At 37.5% G+C, this 23,311-nt stretch overlaps 1 protein-coding gene across 1 annotated transcript in view; it reads right to left on the bottom strand.

Annotated features, from left to right (window-relative positions):
- LOC143641110 (fibronectin-like) overlaps positions 1 to 16,716 on the bottom strand; it is a 32,814-nt gene extending 16,098 nt beyond the window's left edge. Inside the window, 15 exon segments of the mRNA XM_077108506.1 lie at positions 741 to 854; positions 1,526 to 1,681; positions 2,324 to 2,488; positions 3,156 to 3,272; positions 4,047 to 4,316; positions 5,505 to 5,594; positions 7,605 to 7,787; positions 8,929 to 8,964; positions 8,967 to 9,200; positions 10,513 to 10,704; positions 12,854 to 12,940; positions 13,353 to 13,521; positions 14,994 to 15,088; positions 15,271 to 15,358; positions 16,711 to 16,716. Coding sequence (XP_076964621.1) covers positions 741 to 854; positions 1,526 to 1,681; positions 2,324 to 2,488; positions 3,156 to 3,272; positions 4,047 to 4,316; positions 5,505 to 5,594; positions 7,605 to 7,787; positions 8,929 to 8,964; positions 8,967 to 9,200; positions 10,513 to 10,704; positions 12,854 to 12,940; positions 13,353 to 13,521; positions 14,994 to 15,088; positions 15,271 to 15,358; positions 16,711 to 16,716 — 2,002 coding nt within the window.
- Between the last annotated feature and the right edge of the window lie 6,595 nt (positions 16,717 to 23,311).

Genomic DNA, 23,311 nt, shown 5'->3' on the forward strand with positions numbered 1-23,311 from the left:
AGTTTTGCAGATACCATTTTCTTTGATGAATTACACTGCAATTAACCCACTAGTCAATGGAAAATTACTTGACACTTGCCTAAAATTGTTTTGGTTTAGAAAATATTTGATGTTGCATAACTTATCAAAATAGGTGTACATGAGATGCCTAGGCACTCTGCAAATGTCCCCACGTTGGGGATATACTTGCATTGATTTAAAGATGTTCCACTAAGATTTGTTTTGCAATGTAATGTTAGTCTCATAGACCTGGATTTTCTATGCCTTGGAAGTGGTAATGTTGATTTTCAATGTTACATTCAGATCGCTATAAGCTTTCTTAAACTCTTCTTTTTTTCTTATTAAGTATTCATATGAAATGTTTTTCCAGCCACAGTCCTCCAAAAATGGTAACTTCATAATGTATACTTTATTCAACTTTACCATCCAGTCATAGAAAAAAAGGTCCTAGCAAAATATTTTGTAGATTTGCTATAGGCAAATAAGATTTTGCTGAGGCCACTGGAGCAAAAGAAATTCAAAGCACAGCAATTCACTATGGTAGTTCCACAACTTCTTTCCTGTACGTTCACTACTTGGCAGGAAGAAAGAAAAATGTTTGCCAAGGACTCAGCTCAAGATACAAACTAAACAATAAGCTGGTTCTACCTCTGTATAAAATGCAAAAGACATGCAGAGGGCATTCAGACCCAAGAATAAAATTTGACTTTAGAAAAGGAAACCACACATTTGTTACGTACTGGTTACTGCAGTTTGAAACAGGGGCTGACTTTCTCCTTTTCCATTCTGAGCATAAACACTAACCACATACTCCACTGTGGGCTGCAAGCCTTCAATGGTCATTTCTGTTTGATCTGCAAGGGGAGTGAAAAGCAAATGTAGCATCTATGCACTATAAAGTCATCCAAGTGACTTCTGGAGTTTGACAGTAAACATGTGTGGTCTCGAATTTTTAGTTGCAGAATTGTCATGAAAATATCAAGGAGTTAGATATCAATTTCCTCTTGGACACACCTGTTTATTGCTAATACAATTTCCCATGTTGGAATAAAATCACATTCAAGGAGAAGGTCAAAAACTTAATATGATGCCCTCAACAATGAATGATGGTGCTCTTGGAAAAAGGAAGAAAGAAAATTAACTTGATTTTGAGGTTGCTTTGAGATCCTATTTTCACAAATATTTTATATAAATATAAAAACAACAGATCTACAAGAATCTGAAAAAGTCAGTTATTCTTCTTGGTGTGCATACCAACAAAACCACAAAGATGGATCTGGTAATTTAAGAGGCCCATGTCACTAAACAGAACCATGCATGTAAAACCAGAAATGTGTGTATCCTAAAACTGCTACTGTGAAGTAAGTTGGAAATGATCTTGAGTCCTGAGCTCATGAATGGGCAACCATGACATGTGGCATGAAATGTATGGTCCCCATGACAAGGTGGCCATCTAGTAAAGAAGGAAAATTATGTTGTCCTACTCTGTTCATCCTGCTGTATGTGACAAGAGGGTTATTCTTACCTGGACCTGCAGTTCTAGTTTGTGATGGTCCTTTGCCCGTTTTGGGAATGGTGGTCACTCTGTAACCAGTAATTGGAGAACTTGAAGGCAGCCACCTGACACTAATGCTGTTATCCTTAACATCAGTCACTTGCATCTGGGATGGCTTGTCAATTTCTACAAATAAAAGTAAAAAGAAACCAGTACAGGCCCAGTCCTGGGGGACAAGACTAGAAGAGTCCTTATCTTTGGTTCTGGTACATATTCAAAGATCTCTTATTCCTATTAACCTTTCCCAGGTATTTCTTTTGCAAGAATAAAGAGATAGCTTTGAGGGGTGGGGTGTTCATTACAAATGTTTTCAAGATGATGGCTTCATTCACAAAGAAGCTACACCCCAGGTAGGTGTTTGTCTTCCTATAATTATCAATACATTCATTTCTTTCTCAACAAATATTTATTGAATAATTATCTTTCTGCCTATTTCTTGCAGGAGGCACATGAGATATATCAATTAACAACACATTTTAAAAAATCTGTGCTCTTGAAGTCATTCCTTGTATATTTGCCTTATAATGTTAACTAACGATTTTGTCTTATTAAAAAGAAAGACCGGGGCTGGGGGTTATAGCTCAGTAGTAGGGTGCTTTTTTTAGCATGTACAAGGTACTGACTTTGATCCCCAGCAAAAAAGAATAGAAAAAAAAAGAAGAAGAAAGAAAGGAAATCAAGTTCACAGTGAGGAAAATATATTGGGAAAACATTGTAAAAGTTTTCTGAATAAATAATCCTGTGTTGTTCCAGAAAAGAACTTTGTACCTGTTCGATAGTCAATGGAAATTGGCTTGCTGCTGGCTGGGCTGTCCCCACGGCCAGTGACAGAATACACTGTGATGGTGTAATCTACTCCAGGTTTAAGGTCACTGATGGTAGCTGTGGACTTGCTCCCAGGGACAGTGAACTCCTGAACAGGGCTCGTTCCTCCTGTGTGAAAAGGGATTAGTCCATAATGTGAGGGGCTTAGAGTTACTTGGGCATTACTGATTAATTAACATATTGAAAGCAGTATGTAAATCACATTTTATTACTTATTCCCCTTTAAAGAGTGTTATTAATAAATCCTGGACAGGAAGGTGTATTTATACACATACTAAACCTTCATAAGTATATAAAATAGGGAGAAAATTGCAATTAATGTTATTTTAACATTCTAACTTTGAAATGTTACTAAGCTGTAGATTAATATTAAAAGGGAGGAGAGGTAAGCCCTCACTCAAACTAGGATTTTATGTCCTTCATCCTTTTAAAGTTTTTTCATGGAATGTTTTTATGCTAAAAATTAGAGAATACAGAAAAGTAAAATGAAGAAAAAGTTAAAAATCATATTTGACCAGTGATAATATATTTGTGAACTGACAATCTTTTTTTCCTCAGTTCTGCTATTCCTCTTCTAGTTGTATTGGATCAACTTTTTCTCTTGATTTTATAACCAACTATATCATATGCAGAGTCCAGGTATTCATGGAATAGACAAGTGTCTGCAAGTGCGCTGCCAAAATTACTTTAATTTTATGTCCATTTTGAGCTTTTGGGTTCTTCACAGCAGATTTTGGTCTGCTTAAGAATGTGAAGCATCAAGTAGCCAACATACCTGTTTCTCCATAGGTGATCCTATAATATCTCACTGTAACAGCAGGGGCTTCCCAGCTGATCAGTACGCTGGTGGGGGTGGAGGCAATGACTTCCAGGTCCCTTGGGACATCAGAAACTAGAAAATACGAGGGACAAATCTTCACATCCATAACTTTCAAATGATAATTGGATTCTCGTTGCTCATTTTCCAGGTCATCATTTTTAGGTTTCTTTCATACAAAAATGTAAATACTGTATGAAATTAGTAGAACTAAAAGTTATGAACAATTCAAGGAAAGTGGTTAAGAGACTATTCAAATTGTGATAAAATGATTGTTTCAAGTTTATTGAAGGATTTTGTTCCTTCCACTTTTTATTTTAGTAAGACCATAGAAAAGTCACAAAAATAATAACAATGAATAGCCACCTGTCCTCCTCTTAAGTGTCTACTATTTGGAAACATTTGCAACATTTGCTTCTCTCTTAACATTAATAACCTAAAATGATTAACATCATTTCAGACTAAGATAGAGACATCAAGATGACACTTCTCCCCTAAGTGCTTCAGCATCTATCTTCCAAGAATAATGACACTGTTATACTAACATTATATTTTTAAGAGAACTTTGAAATGGTTTTCTGTATTTTAAATAAAACTTTTATAATTATAAACATATAAATATCTAAATCAGGTGAGAAATTTCTTGGGATAAAGAAATTATTTTCTTCACTATATTCTAAGAGGGAGATTTTCCTCCACACATTCTCTCACTGGCCTCTCTGTGTCTTTAACCATGATCTATTTTGGGGGGAGAAGATGACTCTGCCTACATAAAGCTAAGTTATTTCATAGACTGTACCGACTGTATGGGAAAGCCTGGGTTGCTCTGAAGAACAGACTACAAGTTACCTGTTGACTGTTGGCCAATCAAGGGGGAACTCTCCTCTCTGCCATAAAGAGCAACAATGCTGACCACATATTCTGTGCCTGGATTGAGGTTGGTGAGGGTGATGGAATTCCGAGAGGGGGGCACTCTATCTTCTCGGGATCTCCCAGCACTATGCTCAGGATGATGGCGAATCCAGTAGCCAGTGATGGCAGCTCGAGGAGCAATCCAGTGGACAGTGAAAGACTTGGGAGTGATGTCAGAAAATTCAATGCCAGATGGGGAATCAAGACCTATATTTTCCACCCATGAGAGGAAGAGGGGAAGAAAAAAGACAAGATACCATGAGCTTAACATGTGAGGAAGGTGGGAGGGAGTTACATCCACCCAACTTTTTATCATTTCTCATCAATGTAGTGAAGTGCCCTGAATCTTAGGTTATGAGGCACTGATTCAAAGCCACAGATGAATTTCAAAATCATATATTCTCAGTTCAAAATAGCCAATTCATGCATTTTTCTTTTTCTAAGCAATCCCTGTTATGTATACACATCATTACAGTAGTCTCTGTATCACATTTGAAGACCAGTGTTTAAAATACTGTGGGAAGTAATATTTTCAAGTGTTTCAATGTTCAAATAGTCCAGTTCCATCCTGTATCTCTCAAAGTAAGACAAGATCTGCCCACTGTCAAGTTAAAGAAGATACCAAAGAAGCTTTCTGTGCCCAAGAAGAGACTAATTTGTCAACAGAGTTAGTGGTGATGAAGCTGGACATAAATTTTCTAAAACTGAAGACATTATCCTGGATAGATCCAATGCAGGTAATCCTTTATGAATTGAGAACTTTTGAAAATTAATAAGAATTCAGTGTTCATTTTATTTAACCCATATTCAAATTATTTAACCCTTCTGGGACTTACAGCAAATTTTTATTTGAGTTGAAATATTCACTAATTCTATTTAATACTATACTCAAACAAAATTGTGATATATCAACTTCCTTTTGGGAAGTCCTTTTTGGACTATGAAGAACTAAACACACTAAAATAGGCTTTTTTAAGGGAAAACAATTAAAAGCATTCATATTTAAGAAAGAACATACTGTATAATGAAAAGAAATGTCCAGTAACTCTAAAATAATAGAGTTTATGAGATATTCTTCTTGGGAGTTTCATTTTGTTGTTTTGTTTTTGTTTTTCTGTTTTTTAAAGCATAGACAGCAAAGTTTCTGAACTAATTTCAGTCCACTGTGGAAGCAGGAGTAGAATGTCACTGACTGAATTGCTAATTATAAATTACTAATTGTTGAGTGAGGTGTCTTTTAATTTTTAAGACCACTGAAGAAAAAGTAATGACAAGGCTGCCCACACCATAATCACCACAAAAGACAAGGTGTATATTTAGAAGTAGTGTTTCATTTTGTTTTTTTAAAATCGGTAGGCAAGAGCTACTTGATAAGCATGTTGCTCCAAGACTCACATGTTTTCTGTCTTCCTTTAAGAGGTATGCTCTCGTGGTGTTCGTAGACACTGGAAACACTGACTAAATATTCAGTCCCAGGCAAGAGGTCTGAAGAGGCAAGTGAGACTCATTTTACACTTGTGCTTGAAGGTAGGAAAAACCAAAGTACTCCTGGGACTATTTCAACCGAAACCATATACAAGCTTTTAGTCCTGCAAACTACTTACAACTATGTAAACATGGATACCTGGAGACGGTCTGTAAGCAGGTGATGATGAAGGGTCACCTTGCCCTGAGTCTTCTCTAAGCCCTGTCCTAAGTTCTTCCTCTGTATGACTTAGTTCTATCTGCACCTGATAGTGTGACCACTGGGAGCACAGGAGACAACTGCTATGGTATCATGGGTGATCACCGAGCCCTCCCCAAGACTCTACATGGTGGTTCACTATTTTCTAAAGCAGTTTTATAATGACACAATATACTGCAAATATTAATATATGTAGTTTGACAAGTTTTGACATATATTTAACTTATGGAACCTTCACTACATTTAACATAAAAAAATATAACCAGTACCACTGGACGTTTGGTTGGTGACAACCGCCCCCCACTTTACAAAGAAGAAAGCTGAGGCAAACAGAAATGATCATTTTTAAATGACTTGCCCAGGATCATTCAGTGATTGACCCAGGTCAGGACCAATGGTCTTAATAATGAAGCTTTATTGGAAAAGGGTAACGTGATAAAGGGATAACAATCAATTGAGCCATATTAATATATTTTAAAAGTTTAGCCTACATCCATGAGTAACCCTTTCTCCCATTTTGATATAGCCAAAGGGTACAGAGGAAGCTTTCCAACCTTTGAACTTCTGCTCACTATACCCTCATTCCCCTATATACTGTTGACTCTTCAGTCTTTCTGCAGAGGGTCCTGCAAGGTTTGGAAAAGGACCAGAAGGGAGGGCTAAATGCTGGAACTTCACATCTTCCTTCCTAGTTGCCAGAGGCAATGTAACTTAACAACTGGGGACCTCAGTTGTTTCATCTTTAAAACAGGATAATAATAATTCTCTAAGGGGGAAATGGCTACCTTGAGGTCATAGCATTAGGACCAGAAGGTCTTAGAACACATGAACATGTAATAGGTATTGGTTGATCAGGAACCAACATGCAATGCAGGGTTTAGTGTATATCAGGTGATGAGGTCACCAATGGTTCCAGAATGCTCTACAACAAAAATAGTGCTGTGGATGCTATCATGCAAATATAAGGATGTTCTCTTTCACCAGCCAGCAAGTAAGAAATCAAGATCATGGTCACACATAGCTGCCTTTCTTTGTGTTTTGCTTTCTAGAACATGTTGGAAAGGAAGAGGATGTTTTCAGACCATCATTGAGGAATGTCCCTAAATGTAAGCCATTTCTGCTTATGTGGAATCTTTGATGTTCTCACACATTGTACCACAATAGTGAAATATAATAAGAAATGTTTATGTGAAACACAGCACCTCATTGCAGCCTACTCTTATTTTCTTTAAAAAATATTCTGTTTCAAAATGGCAGGGACTAGAAAGAGACAATTTCCATAACTTGTTTAATGTCAGTTGTTTTCTAGGACCTCAGCCTTCTGAGAAATCCTGCCAACAGATGCTTTTTGAAGTACAAATTAAACTTCTGTCCTCACAATATCCTGATCTATCCCAAGCAATCAGTCACTGTTTTTAAGTTTTCAAATGATAAGTAGATTATCTGCTGATACTTTAACAAGAAAAAATGACAACACAACAGATATGGGGACACTATTTTCAATCTTCATTTTTTTTTCTCTTCTAAACACTTAGATTTAGTCAAATAATTTCTCTTGAAATTCACTTATTTTATGTGTTTAGTTGAAAGCAGAATGTGTTTGAAGTCTTGGAACATTACTTTTAGGGTTTTCCACTAAAGTTGTAGATATCAACAGTATATTGAGATAGCAATAAGTATTACGTCTTTCAGAATTTACAGAAGACTTTAGTTTGGAGCTCGTCTGCAGATCTTCTGCGTTAATTCTCTTTGAGAATTAATACATCTGCTCCAGGCTAGTGTTTATTCAACAGATGTACCCGACTGCTTACTTGTTAAGACCACTGCACTGTCTGATGGAGAAATCGACAACTCTGCAACATCGTCCTCGTTTTTCACAGGTGAGTAGCGCATCAACAGGTTGCTCAGCTCAATAGATGAAGGGGGTGCCCAGGTGACATGCATAGTGTCTGGACCAACATTGGTGAATCTCAGGTCCATGGGAGGAGGAACAGCTGGTTTCAAATAAAAAGGAAGATTATATTAATATGATTTTTAATGTCAAAGCTCACAAATCCACTGAAAAGGTAAAAAAATCAATATTTCATGCCTAAAGGAAACAGAGTCATAATCATGCAAATAGTCTAATCTAAATCTAATCTAAGTCATGGTAGACTACTGTTAAAAAATCAAACACTACATTCAGTAATGTTAGGCCCCTTTAACCTTTCTGCCATCATCGATGTGTTCTAAAGAATCATTTTAATCTACTTTTAAATAGGTTGATTTTTACATACATGATGAATACCACTTAAGATTCTTTTATCCCAGGCCAAAGAGGCTTAAGTTGCCACAGAGCAAAAAGAAACATAGCGGGTATGTTCCAAAAAAAACAAACACACATGCACACAGACAAAAGACAAGAAGGTCCTAAATGTCCCCCAGACATGAAATATCTATGATCTAATGGCATAGCCACAATTTCATTCCGTGAATTCTACTTACAAGTGAGAAGGGTTCATGCAAATTGGTTCTCAGCATGTTTCTTCCAATGCAGGGCAGAGAACCTTTAAGATGTTGCATGCTGGTTCCCAGACTGTGGTTAAAAAGGAGTTCCTTTACCTTATGATAGCAACAAAATCTAGCATATGCTGAAGTTTATTTTTCTTGTACATCAAAACAACCCCTTCCGTTCTACTGTAAATTTTGATGGCTTTTTAGTCAGCTACAAAAAAGGAACATGGTGGAGTTTATCCAGAGGTAGAAGGAAGAGTGTAATGGCATATTCTGGAAGTACCTTTCAGCATGAACTGGTGTTCATCCTAAAATTTGGTATTTATGTTAGGAATTTTTTAAAAAATGCTAGGTCTACAAATTTAACTCACCTCTGCTGGTTTGTATTTACTAGATCCGACATCTAGATTCCTCTAGTTTTATGCATACTTGCAGTTTAAATGAAAGTGCACTTAAGACTCTTTGCATACGACTTCAATTAGTCAGGCATATGCTTTAGATTCCTTAGGCTCAATCCCTCCCGTCTTCATCTCTGTGGCCAATTTCTGGCTTCTCCCTTGAAACATTCATATTTAACCAGAGTGGCTGTTGGCAGCATGCAACACCATCCATGTGTCAAACACAGAAGTTTTTAAAATTCACCCGTTTGCTGTGTCAGTGTAGTAGGGGCACTTCTCTGCCATTAATGAGAGTGATAACGCTGATGTCATAGTCAATGCCGGGTTCCAGCACTGTAACTGTGTAGTATCCTACTGAGGAGTCCACAAAATCTTCAAAAATAGGGATCCCTTCTCCTGCTGCAACTACTGTGATGCGGTACCCAATAATGGTGGAAGAGTTTAGCGGGGTCCACCTCAGGCCGATGCTTGAATCGGTTATATCAACAAAGCTTAGGTCAGTGAGTTGGGGCACCTCTATTTAGTTACAAAGCGAAGAGGGGGCAACAGGAAAAGAGAAGCAAAAAAAAAAAGAGGAAAAAATAAAGCAGTGTATATCAGGTTATCTATAGTCAAACTGATAGAATGGTAAAGCAATGATGGTAATATGCAATCTATTTCAAATGATCTGAAAAAATGTCCTAAGTATCATGAATAGTTTGCTTTCCTGGGAAAATAAAACAGGTTACAATATTCTTTTAGGGATTTTCTTGCATTTGGAAACAGTAAAGTTTGACTTCTAAACAGTAAAGTTTGACTTCTCAGATTCCTAAAAATCATAGGCCAGTTTAGGATGTCAAAACCATGAACCCAGACACAATATCCACATTAAGTATCAGCAATGATTTAAAAAAAAAAATCTCAAGCTGTCTCAGTAGGAAAATCAAAGCTTGCATGAAGGTTTTAAAAAACTGGCTGATGAATTGGTTTTTGCCTCATACAAAACTCATGTCAACATCATGGTGATAATACTAATGCATTATGGATGTACGGTGTGAAAAGTGCCTTTCCCAAAAAAGCACATTCGGGCCAAGGACAGACAGGCTTGCGTCCAAGGCCACTGCCAATCTTTTAATTCATAATCAAAGTTATTTAATTAGCATTAGTAAACACATACCAAACAGTGCCAAAGGGGAAACAGTCTGTGCAGTAATTTCATTCTGTCATCATCCAATTTTGGACAAACAATGAATGTATCCCTAGATAGGTCTTTTCTTTCAATTCATAAGAAGGAATGCCCTGTGGGTGTGGCCTTGATTTCCTTCTTCATCCTCTTTTCCCTCCTCCAATTTTAAAAAAGACTTTGAAGTTGCAAGATAAGGAACTGGATATTGTCAACCATACATTATATCTGTGCTCACACATGGAGACAAAAAAATATTTTATAGATGGCTGCTAAAAGCAGAAACTGACTGTAAAATCAGGCACAGATGTCCCGATGGGATGCATTTACCATATTACTTTTAGGCCGTCAGTACTGAGTACAGACACATGACATTTTAATAATTTCCACGTGAGCAAACAGTAGAGAGTTCATGCCACGGTTGCCACTCCATTACATACTCATAGCAACAAAGAGCATCCCAGTGAAGCATAGACAGTGAAGTAGTGTTATCAGCAAGCCTTTGTCCAAACAGTCATTTTGACTGCGTAGTTTTGGAAAGTGCGGTTGGGAGGTTGGCATTAAATCCCAAACACACTTGACACACTCAGCCATCTGGGGATTAAGATTCTAATCCCTTCTTATTGAAACTGCCACTCTGAGGAGAACAGCTTATTTTTTTATTACCTGGGATGATGGTATCAGAGATAGGGACACTTTCCTTGTCATCTTTGACAGTGTAAACACTGACATTGTATTCCAGGCCGGGACTCAGATTTTCAAAAGTGCAAGAACTCTGATCCGCACGAACCATTTCTTCCAAAGCATTACCCTGCTGTCCGCTTGTAGGGGTGGTGGTGATTCTATAGCCAGTGATACCTGGAAAGAACAGAAAGGAGGAAGTTACCACAGAGCATTGATGACCCACAGAGGATTAAACAAGACTCCATGGTGAACTGACGAAGGAGATTGAATGTTTATTAAGGATTCTACTGCTATTCAACCCTTTGAGGTTGACCAAGAGTTTGAGTACAGTCAAGAAAATCTTGTGTTAAATAAAATAAGCTCAGAACAGAAAGACAAAACTGTGTATTCTCATTCATTTGTGGAAATTATAATGTTGATCTTATAGAAGAAGAGAGTAGAATGGAGATCACTAAAGACTAGGAAGAGTAGCAAGGAAGGGAGATACAGAAAGGTTAGATAATGGGCCGGGCACAGTGACAGCCAGTTTGGGAGGCTGGAGGATCTTAAGTTTGAGGCCAGCCTCAGCAATTAAATGAAGCCCTAAGCAGCTTAGTGAGACCCTGTCTCAAGATAAAAATTTTTTAAAAAGGGGGCTGATGATGTGGCTCAGTGGTTAAGCACCCCGGGCTTAATTCCTGTTACCAAAAACAGAAAGAAAAAAGGCAGGAAGGAAGAAACAAGGAGGGAAGGAAGAAAAATAAAAAGGTAGGTAGGTAAGAAAATGGTGCCAGAATACAGGTAGATAGGAGGGATTCGTTTTAGCGTTCTACAGCCCAGCAGGGTGACTATAGTCTATAATGATTTATAATATATTTTGAACTAACTAGAAGAGACTGAAGATGCCCAACACACAGAAATAATAAGAGGAGATGGAGAAGCTTATTTGATCATTACAGACTGTATCTATGTATTAAATTATTTTACTGTACACCCAAAATAGGTACAAATTTTGTGGGTCAACTACAAAAAATAAAGCTACCTTTCAGTAACAACAGAAAAGAAAGGAAATCTTGGAAAAAGGGGAAATGATGACCAAATTCCTCTCCTCCTACCACTCTCCCCAGCTTTCTCTTAATGATCAAGTCTCAGTAGGACTGTTGAGGGCCATCCCATTTTACCTGCATGGTACAAAACACTCTCTCGACCTATGGGATTTTCAGGAAGAGAAACCAAGGTGATGCCATTCATTCTAGAAAAAGTCTATAAATTATTTAAGACTTCAGGAATCATGGAAATTGGGCAGTAAAAGAATTGAGGGAGAGAAGGGAGAGATTCAAGTAGATGGTGACAACTAGAGATCTTCAGGACCCGAAGATAAGAGGTGGAAGAGTGATGATGTTAAACTTTCCAAAGGACAAGGAAACAAGGGTCTATTTTATCATTAGGAACAAGGTGAACACTAAAGTGTTATACAAGGAAATCCAGCTGGATGGGAAAAAATATTTAGGTCATTGTATTGGCTTGTGATCATCTGATGAGGCCATTGAGACTGGAGATTAATGACTAGCTGCCAGCCAGCATGAAACTCCCCAGCAGAAAGTTTCAAAACCAGAGTAACTCAGTTGGAAACTGGGTAGCTTTGGCTTAAACTATGTGTTCATATATTTAAAAACAAACAAACAAACAAAAAAACACCAAAATCATTCTAGACTTCAGAGGGAGATTAGAAAGGATATTTTGAGCTACTTTTACCTTGTGTGATTGTATAAACTGATCAGACTTAGAGATAATTACCTCAGTTTTATACCCACATAGCAGTAGAGGTGTGCAAAAAATACTTCTTACAGGTTTTTATTTTTGTACCAGGGATTGAACCTAGGGGCAATTAGGGGCAATGTACCCCTGAGCCACATCTGCAGCCTTTATTTTATTTTTTTAATTGAAATCCTTGGGATTGAACCCAGGGCCTTATGCATGTGAGGCAAGCACTCTATCAATTGAGCTATATCCCAGCCTCTTTATTTTTTTTTAATATTACATTTTATTTTAGAGACAGGGTATTATTGAATTGCTAAGGGCCTCACCAAGTTGCTGAAGCTGGCTTTGAACTCACCATCCTCCTGCCTCAGCCTCCTAAGTCACTGGGATTGCAGGCATGTGCCACTGCACCCAGCTACTTCTTACAAAAATTTTAACAGTAAAATAAGTACGAGTTAAGTAATAAACTAGATATATTCCTCAAGTTAAGTATAACAGGTATGGATGCAACCAACATTAGCTGAAACTTTGGTTTAGTATAAAATCTTGGTTTTGGAAACCCTCCAACTGGTCCCAGTCCTACCTGGGGTGGTGATCCTCTCCCAGGACACAGTAAGCTCGCCAGTATCAGGGTTGGCCTCCAGGTGCAAGTTGGTCAGTGGAGACAGTGCTATGCAAAAAGAAAATGTTAAATTAAAAATGAGAGCTCACACAAAGGACTTGGCCAGAGGAATGTTTCTTCCCCTTCTTTCTTTTCCCTTTATCCCTCCCTGCCTTCCTTCCAGAATTGGTGAAATTATAGAAGTCATAGTATGAAAACATGGTGCACGATTATTTTGTACTACTAATGGAATTATTTCCAACTTTCCAGCTTGCAAATACTCTTGACATGGAAAGAACATATCTTATGCCCCAAAATACCTGGCATGGGTTGGATCCGCTCTTCCAAATTTCTAAATAGTAGGTCGGGATAAGATTTTCCCCCCATACTATTCTTATAAATAGTGCTATTGACAGATTTTTAAAAGTAGAACAGTTTGAAAAGCTAAAAGAAAAGAAAAAAACACAAGAACTCTCCCTACGTGTCACCACTCTGTTGACAATCGGCTGTTCGATTTCTTTCCCATCTCTCAGGACTTGGACGCTGTAATCATATTCCACTCCTGGAGTCAAGCCAGACAGGACAATGCTTCCTGAGTCTGAAGTCACTTCTCGTGGGGCCTCACCTCCCTGGCTTGGTCGCACACCCAGCTAGAGGGAGGAGAGCACATAAACACAAAGGACAAGCATTTCTGGTTAAATAATAGTTAAATTATAATCTAGATACATGTTGAGAGGTTGTGGTTAGACTTTATATATCATGGCTCCTCAGAAACACACAATGTACTTTCACTGGGGAGGCACTGGGGACGTGCCGTAGCTCTATTTCCAACCTCAGCTGGAAATTCCCTAGATTGGACCCAGGGTGGAAGAGGTATCGTCCAAATAGCACTAAGGTATCTTCCAAATGGCACTAAGGTAGTTTGTGATGGAAGGTTCCAGAGAAATGCCTGGAACCTTCTATTAAAAATGCTGATTTGCTTGATAAAGGACCTTCTGGTATAAACAGGGGGCTTTGGGCCACATGATATAGTTCACTTCTATTTTCTTTTGTGTGAGAGGAAATTCCCTAGGCACTCTATTAAATGAGTTATTTACATCTAGTTCACTTTTCAGTTGCCATTTCAGGGCACCAGCCTCTGTAGTACCTCTTATTAAAACACACACACACACACACACACACACACGCACATACACACACACACACACAAACCCTCCTGTTGAAGACATTATGTTCATAGTTCCAGCTGCAGGATATGTTCCAAAAGAAGAATTAAAATAAATGTGCCCATAGTTATGGTGTTATGAAATGGTGTTAGACCTCAGAAAAATCCTTCATATGCTACACAGCATCTGAAGGTTAGATTGATGCCATTAAAGGAAATCCACAAGGTACGTTGGCACACTTCAAAAAGGAGTCTCAATAAGAGGCCTAATCATCAATATGGCCATTACATACTCAAAAAGGAAATGACCTCTGGCTTATTTTTAAAACAATCCTGGGGGTTTAGTCTTAATTTCCAGTCTTGATGAATTATTTCTTCCTCCATTCTCTACATAAACAACAAAAGTAATTCTTTCAAGCATATTCATTTGTATTCATCATTTCCCTAATATCATTACTTTAAAGAACATGAATCCAGATATCTACAGGGGAGACCTCAATCTTAAACTCTATTAAAGAGATTTACCGATGGGGCTTTGAACAAGTCAAAAGGAAACTGATTGAATGAAAGTGTGATTTTTAAATGACTCCAAGTTTAATTGTCCTCCCCAAATTGGCTTTTGTGAACTGCTTGGCACCCATTTAGAACAACATATCAAATGGAGTTCTCCTACATTTTTCTTAAATGTAGTTCCCTGGGGGAAAGGATAGAGAAAATAAAAAGAGCAACAACTAACAGGTCCATGCTAATGTTTTCTCCTTTGCAAAGCACACACACACCCTCAGTCCATCCTTGCAGCAACTGAACAAGGTAAGCAAGGGGATCCTCCAGGTGTGAACAGAGGCAGGTGACAACACCCAGGTCTCCTCTCCTGAACCACTTCTATCTACTGCATGCAAAAATAGGATGGCTCTATCAAGCCTGCATTGCAAGAATTTAGGAACATTTGCAGTTTACCTTAAACCCAATCCTTGGAACAGGGATCCATGTGATCACAATGGTGGTCTCAGTGACCTCTGTGTTGAAAGGTGGAATGGAGCTCGATGGCTGCACTGTGAAATGAACCAACACATGTGTTCAACACCTTCAACTCGTAAATGATGGTAGAAAATGTAAAAAAAACAAGTATCTTTATCTAGAACTTGAGTTTAATGAACCAGTAGATGGAGAAGGAGTTACTTCATCAGGTGGGAAGAGCAGTGCTTCTCAATGATCAATGTGCCACACAAATAACCTGGTGAAAATCCAGGTGCTGATTCTGGAGGTCCAGCATGGGGTTGAGGAGCTAGCTTTTCAAACCGGCCAATGATGCCAACTCTGGTCTGTGAATCACACTTGAGTATAACAGGTGGCTAGACAACACTCCTTAGATTCTGTGACTTGTGGCTTTTCATTAATGTTGGGATTTGAGTTTGGTGACAATAAATTTTCTTATAACAGAATAAAGTCCCTTATAAAATATGTAACTGGTCACTGCAAACAGAGGATCATTTGGTTTCTTAAACATTAAGAACAATGGTAAAATTACAGATGTGATCTAAAAATAGCTTTTTGCTGAATTTTCCACAATGGTGACCAATATTCTTGGTTGTGGTAATTGATGCTATATAAAAGTTAAAAAAATTCTGAAATCATGAATGTATCTTAATTGTAAAAATTCATCCTTTTAATATGTGATTGTTCATTCATAAGAATTCTATAGAAGTTTAGTATCCTACCACTAGAATTAGAAATCATAACAAAGGTTTATTTTGCATCTCCTAGCATCCTAGCACCAGTTATTTCCCTTAGTGAAAATATTCTTTAAAGCAAGGGATTAGACAAAGAGGAATGAAGGGAAGGGAGTGGGAATGGGAATAGGAAAGACAGCAGAATGAATTGGACATAACTTTTCTATGTTCATATATGAATACCACCAGTGAAACTCCATATCCTGAACAACCTCAAAAACCAGAATTGAATTAGAATAAGTTATACTCCATATGTATATAATTTGTCAAAATACACTCTATATCATGTATATCTAAAAAGGACAGGGCTGGGGATGTGGCTCAAGCGGTAGTGTGCTCTCCTGGCATGCGTGCGGCCCGGGTTCGATCCTCAGCACCACATACAAACAAAGATGTTGTGTCCGCTGAAAACTAGAAAATAAATATTAAAAAATTCTCTCTCTCTCTCAAAAATAAAAATTAAAAAAAAAATAAAAAGGACAAATTTTTTAAATGTCTTCAAAAAAGCGAGGAGGAGAAAGAGCATGTGTACACAGTTAAGGCACGCACTCCCAACAGCCTTGCAAATTTTTGTTATAAACTTAGAAAGATGAGGCTTTGGAAGCCAAGAAGTTTGAGTTGGGTGAATTAAGTTCAAGGGTTTGGAGCACATTAGTAGCCCTGGGTTATGCCTTCACAGTTCCTTCCATTTTATGTCCCAACCAAACTCTGTTCTCACTGGGAAAAATAACTACTGAAAACATGTTTCAAAGAGGGTCATGTAACTTTTGCCAATTGATTAAAGCAAACATCCTGCATGTTCTGTGAAATATATGTCACTTTAGAATGGAAAACTATGAATTTTATACATGAACTTTGATAGCCATGTGGCCTGGAAATATGTACCCTCAATGAAATTAAGATTCAAAGAATATTTGGATTTCCAACCAACTTTGAATTTTTACCCGCATGAGAGTCAGTGTATTATTCTAGGACTTTTAAGTATACCTAGATTTACAAGTTAGATAATTATTCTGCTAGAGAATACTTTGTTTTCAAAGATAATTTAATGGCTAAGATACTAAATATATTTATAAATAAGTTTCTATATATTCGAAAATAAATATACTTTTCCCTGAGACCTTTCAGGAAACTTAAATCTGTTAATAATCTGGTGAAGTGCTTTATTAAACATACAAAATTCTTGGAAAGGTTATTTATTAGAAAGAACTTTTTTTTTTATTTCTAGAAAATTGAACATTGGCTGACATTATAGAGAATACAGAGTTTAAGAGAAAGATAGTTTTCTGTTCTATAAACCTAAATATTTCAGGACTGTTTTGTTTTATCCTAAGTGGAGTCTATTGTATTAATAAATTGATTTTCTTTCCTTATTTTTCCTTTTCCTTAAACAAAAGAACCAAGTCCATAACAGTCACACATGCCAAGATGTGGAAACATTGAATTTATTATGTACTTCATAATGTCATTTTAGTTGTTAACTCCTTTTGAAAAAAAATTTTGATCTTTTAATAATTTGGCCAGTGGTGTGATTTTAGAGTATACTTTTTGAATAGAAATAAAGCTAGATTTCTTTTTCCAAACTGACAGAATGCTTAGGCTGATGAGAAATAAAACTGGGTATTTAATTATTACCTTTGTCTATTTGCCTAAGATTCGGCACCATTTAGAAATGTGTTTGTTTTACGTCATGTCATATGGCCTTTGGAATGTTGTTTTCTTCTCAGATAGCAGAGTCTTTGGTAATGAAACTTTCACAAATTAGAATTTTCTTTAAAGGAAACAATATAATCAGTAAATGAAGTTTGTATTCTGAATTACATTGTCTGTGTTAAAGCAATTTCACAATTGTTTCACAATTTTCCTTTGAAAATAAAGAAGAAAACAGATTAAAGAGATTTTTAAAAAAATGTTAATTATAAACATTTGTGTTTCTCATTTGAAGAACAATAATAATCATCTAAGAAAGAATTTGTTAGATTGATTTCCAGTGTCAGGAGGTGAAAGGCTTAACCAAGCCCAGATCATTTTTATTATAGTAATATTAGCTGATAAGCAATCCATTTTTAATGATGACATCCATGAACATTAAATTTTAAATTGGAGTGAATACTCTATATAACCAAATCTCAACTTTTAAAATTTTTAGGTACATGTGGTCCTGTCCAAGTAATTATCACTGAGACCCCCAGTCAGCCCAACTCTCACCCCATCCATTGGAATGCACCAGAACCATCTCACATCACCAAGTACATTCTCAGGTGGAGACCTGTGAGAATCCATCCAGAAACCCTGAACATTGAGTATCCCGACCTCACCAAATTCTGATATGTTTCTTTTGTTTGTTTCTAGCTTTTGAGTCAACAGATCTGATTAACTGTCAGTATGTTTTCTTAGTAAGAATATGTGGTCAATCAAATTGACTGTTTTTTTTTTTTGTATTTAGAATTTAGAAATTTATGTTGCAAATGATCTTTGCAAGGAATTAGAAATGATAGCATAAACTTAATCTTGCCCAATGTGGGAAGATAATCTAATTTTTTTGCATGTCTTTCAACTCTATTAAAGGAAGAACTTATTGGGATCCGTCCTGTAAATTAATTCCTTTCTTTTTTGATCCACTTTTTAAACCATATTTTTGTTTTTTGGTTTGTTTTGTGTGTGGTACTGAGGATCAAACCCCAGGCATCCTGCATGCCAGGCAAGTGCTCTACCACTGAACCACATCTCCAGCCTGATTCATTGTTTCAAGCATTAATTTTATCTCCTAAGGTTATTTAGATAGAAGAGAAAGAGATGATGAGAGGAAGGTGCAGATGAGGGATGATAGTTGGTTTATTTAAAGAATGAGCCCTGTGATTTTCTAAACATCTAGAAACTGAAGAAACCATACCAAGGAAGATAATGTCCATTAAGCTTTAGTTTTTCTTACCCTCTCAAACCTACCCCAGTACAACTTTTAAGTTCATAACATGATTTGAGGAACAGTACTTTAAATACAGGAGAAAATGACTATTAAAATGAAAACTTTTCGATTGTTTCCTTATGAGTATATTTTCTAATCTTTTCTTCTGATACCTAATTTTAAAAGCTCACATTGAATACAAGTTTACTACCAATTTGGAGCTAATTTTAATGACTAATTTCAAAATTTTTCACAGTGTATTTAAGTTAAAATTTAAATTCAAAGGATACTAGGATCACTTTCATTTATCCCCAAAATGTAAATGGGCACTTGAGCATTTGAATTAAATCTGTGAACTGGTTGATTGGGCAATTAAAAAGAAAAATCACTGGGGATACAAAATGTATTTTGATACTCATACTACTTTGAATATTTATATTTAAAAGGATTTCGTCTTGTTTGCAGTTAGGGTGTTTCTTTTCCACACATTCTATTGCATTGAGCTTTGTGATCTATGACATATTAATGAAGTTGAACAGGATGTGAAAATGTAAACCAGGAGCAAAAGATTAAATAAACTGAAATTACATTCTTCTATAGTCTTGCCCAAAGTTGGCTGACCACTTTTGATGGGATAGTTTGTATCCAAGAATGAGTCACAAAACCAGACCAGTTGAATCTTGTTTGTGCTGTCCCCAGAATCTGAATCACAAAAAGAGTATGGTGCCTTTGGACACTTCTGCAGGGCAAGAAACTTAAATTGTATCCCATCAACTTAAAAGATGATAGAACATATTTTCCATTTTAGAAAGGAAGCTATCTCTGCTTATTGTAAAAGTGGAAAAAAAGTGGGCAAGATGAAAATTTAGGATATCATAATTGTATTCACCAATATTAAGTAATTGCTCTGACCAAAGCAAAGGTGTTCAGTGCTTGCAAATTCATAACCTCCAGCATGTCACATAATTCTTGGTTTTTCCACCTCTAAAATGAGAGCAGTAATACCAACACTACTGAGTAGGATGCAGGGAGGTGAAGATCAGTGGGAGAAAACAAGCAAAACAGCACAGAGCTATAAACTCCCAATAAATAATACTTATAATACAATTATTAACATCAACAAACTTTACTACTAGCCCCTGTTCTGAATTCAGTTTTCCACAATCGTCCTCTAGAGTGGAGCTGAAAATCTCCTCATTTGTCTTTGAAGATTGCTCACCCTCATCTCTGAATGTGCATCCTTGCAAACTCTTGTGTGATTTTTTCTTTTTTTAAATTTCATTTAAATTTTCAGAAAATTTCTGTGGGCCGTTGGAAAGAAGCTACCATTCCTGGTCACTTAAACTCCTTCGTCATTAAAGGCCTGACCCCAGGAGTGATATATGAGGGGCAGGTCATCAGTATTCAGCAGTATGGCCACAGAGAAGTGACATGCTTTGACTTCACCACCACCAGCAGCAGCACTCCCAAAGGGACCAGTACGTACCTAGCATCCTCGTGTCTACATCTGGGTATCCCAGACTCGGGCTCCCTGCAGGACCTGCTTCATTCTCAGTTCAATTCCTTCTGTGAATGGCACCTACATTTTTTAAATTACAGTATTCTTCAGACAAGAAGGGTGAACATTCTAGAAAACTCAAGGACTGCTCTCCCCCTTTCTGTGGCACTCTAGGCAACACTGTGACAGGAGAGATGACACCTTTGTCACCGGTAGTGGCCACGTCTGAATCTGTGACTGAAATCACTGCCAGCAGCGTTGTGGTCTCATGGGTCTCAGCTTCCGATACTGTGTCTGGATTCCGGGTGGAGTATGAGCTGAGTGAGGAGGGAGATGAGCCACGGTACCTGGGTAAGCTAAACACATTGTCTCAGGACAGGTTTGGAGGGGTGATGGGTAGACCCCCTGGGGACAGGGCATCACACGTGGTCTGAACACTCTCCCCTCTGATAAAAGTCAGGGAGGAGCTAACCATTTACAGAACTGGCTGGGTTCCTGTGAGCAAAGACACTTTGTCCTGGTCCCTGATGTGAGCTTCACTGAGCACCAAGTATTTGCCTGGACATAGGTTTGCCCAACAGAAGCTATTTTCTCATGGCAGTGATTGTATATGAGGACTACCTCTGAAGATGGTAGCTTTGAAGAGTGCTCAGGTCCTTTGCTTATGCTATCCAGATTCCCCTGGTTAGAGATCTTTTACAAAGTTTGTTGAGAGTGATTCTATATCATGTACAACTAAAAGAATGAGAAGCTGAACTCCATTTATGTATGATGTATCAAAATGCATTCTACTGTCATGTATAACTAATTAGAACAAAAAAAAGTAGACCTTTCAAAATTACTTATCTGAATTCACAACATTTGGAACTAAAGTTGTTTTCTTAAAGCTATATTAATTGTTGACTAGAAACCAAATGTGTTCATTCACTAAAGCACGTCAGTTAGGAAACATGAAATCATTAAAGCACATAGACAAATACAATGACCTAACCTGAAAATGAAAATTACAAAAAAATGTAGTAAAATTAAGTGGATTATAATCATTTAAAATCTATTAAAATGCTTATGATATAGAGCTTCTCATCAAAGTAAAAACATAAGCAAATTACATTACTCATCTCAAAACTAGGAATAGTTTATATAAATAGCTAATGTGAATGCAGTATTTGTGCCACTAATGTACGCAATAAAATTACAAACCAATAAAAAAAAAAAAAAAAAACAAAAAAAAAACAAAGTTTGTTGAACTCATTCATGGGACCAGCATCCAGGTCAAGACAAAGAATATCCCTCCCACTCCGAATCCCATCACTTTTTGCCCATTGCTGCTACTAGGACTTATAATCACAGAGCTATTTTCAAAAATTTGGGGGTGGATTATTAAGACTATGCATCTTTAGGAGAAGATTTTGGAAAAATGAAAGAAGAAATATCCCATGGTACATTAATAATCACTGATGATCTTTTACTACATCTCCTTCTAGTCTTTTCCCCCCTGTGATATGTAGTTCTTCTTGTATCAGCTGTGGAGGCATTGGTTTGCTTTGATCAGTGACCTTTCCTTTTTTATTCCAAAGAACTCCCGAGCACGGCCACTTCTGTGAGCATCCCTGACCTGCTTCCTGGCCGAAAGTACATTGTAAATGTCTATCAGATAGCCAAAGACGGGGAGCAAAATTTGATCCTGTCTACCTCACAGACAACAGGTACCTGTGTGCTACGTGGTGTTCAAGGAATCCTTTTGTACAAGCAGGGCTATAGCAAAGTTGCCCAGCTGCCTCACTTCCTCCTTCCTTTCTTTGTTAGCTCCTGATGCCCCTCCTGACCCTACTGTGGGCCAAGTTGATGACACCTCCATTGTTGTTCGCTGGAGCAGACCCCAGGCACCAATCACAGGTGGGTTTAGCCTTGTTCTTTGGCTTCTTTGTTAATCTTTATGGCTAAGTGTGGCAAGAGCAGATTCATACTGTGGATAAGTGTAACATTCCATTTTACTAACTCCTTACACACACATACACACACACACACACACACACACACACACACACACACACCTGCAAAGGCAGCTCATTGGCCATTACAGCAAGCATTTCCAGGGCTGCAAAGGTGTGGCATTTCTGAAAACCTTACACTAAGACTTAAAGAAGAACTAAGTTGCCTATTCAGCCTCATAATAGAGGTTCCTCAAAGACCAGACAGGGCTTGAGAGCTCTGTGTTCAGGCTGGTTCATTAATTGCTTCCATAATCCAGAGCTCAAAGAAGAGAAATCAGCCTAGCATGAATATTTCCACCTACTGGCTTTTCTAATTGACAGTTATTAAGTATCTCATGTCTTCAAGGATGATATTTATTATTAAAAAGGTTTGTATGGCTCTTCTTATTTTATCTTTGTGCTGAATAGTCATTAGAAGTGGTAGCATTGAAAGAATCAAAAAGAATCTTGCTGATTCTTAACTAATCAAGCAAGGTGTAACGGTGACTAGAGAGGGGAGGATTTATGATTTTCTTAGCCTCTGTTTTATAAAACAGCCCTCATACTTTTCTCCGGACCCTGCAGGGTACAGAATAGTTATGCACCATCAGAAGAGGGCGGTAGCACTGAGCTCAACCTCCCCGAGACTGCCAACTCTGTCACCCTCAGTGACTTGCAGCCTGGAGTTCAGAACAACATCACCATCTATGCGGTGGAAGAAAACCAGGAGAGTACTCCTCTCTTCATCCAGCAAGAAACCACGGGCACCCCACGGTCAGGTAATGCTCCCCTGGGGCAGCTAGATAACAGGTAGACCTCCTGGGATCAAGTTCATTCCATTAGCCTTCTGGGGAGAACTGGAGTACACAGACTAAGGGTTGATTGTCCCTGAGAGAGGGTTGTTTTCTCTCTGTCAGAAGTTCCTACATTCAAATCATCTGAAACTAAGGATATTCCGCTGAAGTGTGCACAATACAAGTTAGGGAGCTTATCAAAGACAGCTATTGGAACTACTAGTCAAAAAACAATTTTACCATCAATTTTTCTTATTTTTTTCCTCATAAGCCTAGGGTCATTTTATCTGTTGCTCTTCATTATTATAAAATAGTTCAGTAAGATAAGACCATCTTATCGTTTGGACAGGTACTGTATTTTTTTATGTTTAACTT

The sequence above is a fragment of the Callospermophilus lateralis genome, unplaced genomic scaffold (genome assembly GCF_048772815.1).
Source record: "Callospermophilus lateralis isolate mCalLat2 unplaced genomic scaffold, mCalLat2.hap1 Scaffold_841, whole genome shotgun sequence".
NCBI lineage: Eukaryota > Metazoa > Chordata > Mammalia > Rodentia > Sciuridae > Callospermophilus > Callospermophilus lateralis.